This window comes from Palaemon carinicauda, chromosome 30, assembly GCF_036898095.1.
Source record: "Palaemon carinicauda isolate YSFRI2023 chromosome 30, ASM3689809v2, whole genome shotgun sequence".
Taxonomy (NCBI): Eukaryota; Metazoa; Arthropoda; class Malacostraca; order Decapoda; family Palaemonidae; genus Palaemon; species Palaemon carinicauda.
In genome coordinates, this window is record NC_090754.1 from 37,663,180 (window position 1) to 37,668,179 (window position 5,000).

Consider the following 5,000-nt stretch of genomic DNA (forward strand, 5'->3'; position numbering starts at 1 on the left):
ACTATTTTGTATTATTGTTCGCATAGTGCTAAATGTGTATCAAATAATATATATTTCTTGCATTTTGACTTGGAAAACCGATACTTTCTCAAAATATCAAAAGCTACAGAATGAAATTATATTGATAATCTATATTAAAACTATTTTGTATTATCGTTCTCACGGTGCAAAATTTATATAAATTATCATACAATTCTTGCATTTCAACTTCAAAAAACAAATACTTTCTCAAAATACTAAATGCTTCAGAATGAAAAAAGGACAATATTCTATCCTACAACTATTTTGCATTATCGTTCTCACGGTGCCAAATGTATATAAAATATTATGTACTTGCATTTAAACTTCGAAAAATAATGCTATCTCAAAATATTAAAAGCTACAGAGTCAAATAATAATGATATTTTATCCTACAACTATTTTGTATTATCGTTCTCACAGTGCCAAATGTGTATTAAATAATATGTAAATATGCAATTTTTGTATTTTAACATAAAAAATAATAACTTCTCAAAATATTAAAAGCTACAGAGTGAAATGATAATGATATTCTATCCTACAACTATTTTGTATTATCATTCTCACGGTGTCAAATGTATATAAAATATTATACAATTCTTGCCTTTCAACTTAAAAAACAGATACTTTCTCAAAATATTAAAAGCTAGAGAGTTAAAAGATAATGATATTCTATCCTACAATTATTTTGTATTGTCGTTCTCATAGTACCAAATGTGTATAAAATGTTATACAAGTCTTGCATTTCAACTTCAAAAAATAATACTTTCTCAAAATATTAAAAGCTACAGAGTGAAATTATAATGATATGCTATCCTACAATTATTTTGTATCATCGTTTTCATGGTGCCAATTGTGTATAAAATATTATACAATTCTTGCATTTCAACATAAAAAATAATATTTTCTCAAAATATTAAAAGCTACAGAGTGAAATTATAATGATATTCTATCCTACAATTATTTTGTATTATCGTTCTCATAGTGCCAAATGTGTATAAAATGTTATACGAGTCTTGCATTTCAACTTCAAAAAATAATACTTTCTCAAAATATTAAAAGCTACGGAGTGAAATTACAATGATAATCTATCCTAAAACTATTTTGTATCATCGTTTTCATGGTACCAAATGTGTATCAAATAATATGTAAATATGCAATTTTTGTATTTTAACATAAAAAATAATAACTTCCCAAAATATTAAAATCTACAGAGTGAAATGATAATGGTATTCTATCCTACAACTATTTTGTATTATCGTTCTCACAGTGCCAAATGTGTATAAATTATCATACAATTCTTGTCTTTCAATTTCAAAAAACAAATACTTTCTCAAAATACTAAATGCTTCAGAATGAAAAAAGGACAATATTCTATCCTACAACTATTTTACATTATCGTTCTCACGGTGCCAAATGTGTATAAAATAATATACATTTCTTGCATTTCAACTTCAAAAAATAATGCTATCTCAAAGCTATAGAGTGAAATGATAATGATATTCTATCCTACAACTATTTTGTATTATCATTCTCACGGCACCAAATGTGTATCACTTGGTAGAATGCTTACCTTAGCGTTCATAGTGATTCGAGAAGTCGGAGCGAACTGTCTTATCCCGGTCGACCCTCTACTATTTATACCGCCAGCAGAACTGACCTCTAAGGAGGGAGGGACCGCTTTTTTTTGGGGGGGGGGGTGGCACCCTAGTGCCATATGTGCATAAAAACTAGGTCTCCCTCTGTCTTTCCTCCCTTAGTTGGCCCTCCCACTCCTTCCTCTCGACCCAAAAAAAAAGATGAAGGAGTACAATTCCTCAGAAGCACACGGTCATCAGTATCATGTCCGGTACTTTCACTTGGCCCTTACTCTTCCTTGTGCGGACTTGGAATTCTTTTCCTTTCGTGTGGAGTTATTACGTTAATATATTTACATGCTAATACCTTTCGTAAATTAACTGTTGCATTATTTACACGAAAATAGTGAAATCTCGATTAGAACGATGAATTGAATTTTCGTTACTTCCTGTTTTAGTTTGGGATAGCTAATGAGTGCTGATTTAATCAATAATTATATATCTATTTTTGACTTATATGTAACTGATTGATTTTCTCAAACACTTATATATATATATATATATATATATATATATATATATATATATATATATATATATATATATATATATAGCCTATATATATATGTATATATATATATATATATATATATATATATATATACTGTATATATATATATATATATATATATATACATATATAAATATACATATATATATATATATATATATATATATATATATATATATATATATATAGTATATATACAGTATATATATGTATATATATATACAAATTTATATATATATATATATATATATATATATATATATATATTCAAGAATTTTTATTTCTTTCAATCTTAATGAACCAAATACCAGATTACCCCATTTTTTTTATTCTTATTTTCACCTCATGCTAAACCTCTCCAGAAGGACATGTTCATTTCTAAAGACAAATGCTTTTCAATTACTCCTAATTTCAGTTACTTAGAAAAAGAAAATTGAAAAATTACTGGAAGTCTTTTCTTAAAACCAAGCGTCGAGTATCTGTCTGTTTTTAATGAGCTTCTGGTCGTCATGCAAATAAGCAAAACCTCCTTTTGGGTGGGTCATCGCATGCAAACCCCAGTCAAAGAAAATAAGAATAATCTATTCTTTCATTCTCGCTTTAAATCGAAAAACATAATTTTCTATTTTTATCCACCGACACCTATGATAAAAACTAAAATATTTATCTTCTATGCAATAACAGTTTTAATGAAAACTGTAATTTTCATTTTTCATCCACTAACAGCTTTGATAAAAAAAGAAATTCCTATTTTCCATCCACCAACAGTTTCAATAAAAACTGTAATTTTCATCTTTCATCCACTAAAAGCTTTGATAAAATCTGTAATTTTTATTTTTCATCCACCAACAGCTTTGTTAAAAACTGAATTTTTTTTTTTAAATCCACCAACACCTCAAATAAAAACTTATTTGTTTTTTATTTTTTATCCACCAACAGCTTTGATAAAAACTGAATATTTTAATTTTCATCCACCAACAGCTATAATTAAAGCTAAAATTTTCATTTACTTTTCACCAAACGTTTTAATAAAAACGGAAGTTTTTATTTTTCATCCACCAACAACTTAAATGAAAACTGTCTTTTTTTATCCAACAGCTTTAATAAAAACTGAAAACTTTTATTTTTCATCCACCAACAGCTTAAATAAAAACAAATTTTCTTATTCTTATCCACAAACAGCTTTAATGAAAACTGAAATCTTTATTTTTCATCCATCAACAATTTAAATAAAAACTAATGCTCTTATTTTTATCCTTCAACAGCTATATTAAAAACAGTAATTTTTTTTTCATCTACCAACAACTGAAAGATACAGACTACGCTTTGGTCAGGAAAGACGTCCTCGTTTTTGTCTGTAGAAAATGGATCCTTAGTCGTGATTGTTCCATGTGCAAATGTGCCTTTTTTTCATTCGTCGCCTTGTTGTTCTATTTCCCAATCTGTTTAAAAAAGAAAAGTGTAAACAATGACTCTCGGATGTGGAACTTGGCATGTTATTTTTCTATGTATTTTACCTGGCTTATTTTTCATTTATATTTCCTCTCTCATAATAGGTCATGGTGTTTTCTAATTAGGAAATAAAACGAGAGGGACATATGTATATATATATATATATATATATATATATATATATATATATATATATATATATATGTATGTGTGTGTGTCTGTATATATACAATGATATACGCATGTATATATATATATATATATATATATATATATATATATATATATAAATATATATATATATATATATATATATATATATATATATATATGTAACTCACCCCACCCATACATATATATATATATATATATATATATATATATATAAATATATATATATATATATAAATATATATATATATGTAACTCACCCCACCCATACATACTTATATATATATATATATATATATATATATATATATATATATATATATATAACATGAAAATCACAAGGTAGCAGTTCCTGGCTCAACACCCTCAACTGAGAAGGTATGTGTAATGGATGTATCATATGAATATATATTCACACATACTCACGCAAATATATATATATATATATATATATATATATATATATATATATATATATATATATATATATATATATATATATATATACAGTAGATATAAACAGAATGATATAAAAGTCTTCTTTTTGAATAAATTTTCAATTCATGTGTTCTATAACTTTCTAAAATATAAAAATAAAAAAAACTCTTAACTCGAACTAGTATTTTACTTATTTCATATGAAACTTCGTTCCTCTTAAGCACAATAGTGTGATATCTTGAAAGATCATTGTAATAATAATAATAATAATAATAATAATAATAATAATAATAATGATAATAATAATAATAATAATAATAATAATAATAATAATAATAATAATGATAATAATAATAATAATAATAATAATAATAATAGTAATAATAATAATAATAATGATAATAATAATAATAATAGTAGTAGTAGTAGTAGTAGTAGTAGTAGTAGTAAATACAAGCTTATATCATTATAATATAGGAACGATGATTATCTGTCATCTAGCAAAAGAATGCTTTTCCCAAGGCCTTATTCTGAGGTAAATTTTAATAAAAAGAAAAAATAATAATATATATATATACATATATATGTATATATATATATATATATATATATATATATATATATATATATATATATATATATATATTATACTTATGGAGTTAATAAAGTCATCTTTCAGCATATGATAATATTCTTCTAATGAGATATAATTCTACAGGTCTTGGTCTTTTTTTTCCCCATTTATGATAAATTGCTATCATATATAACATAAT

General features: G+C 24.5%; 1 protein-coding gene across 1 annotated transcript in view; it reads right to left on the minus strand.

Moving 5' to 3' along the window:
• Positions 1-1,617, minus strand: part of LOC137623004 (pro-resilin-like) — a 3,323-nt gene extending 1,706 nt beyond the window's left edge. The window contains exon 1 of the mRNA XM_068353621.1: positions 1,592-1,617. Within this exon, the coding sequence (XP_068209722.1) occupies positions 1,592-1,603 (12 nt within the window). The 5' untranslated portion in view covers positions 1,604-1,617. The remainder of the gene's footprint in view (positions 1-1,591) is intronic.
• Between the last annotated feature and the right edge of the window lie 3,383 nt (positions 1,618-5,000).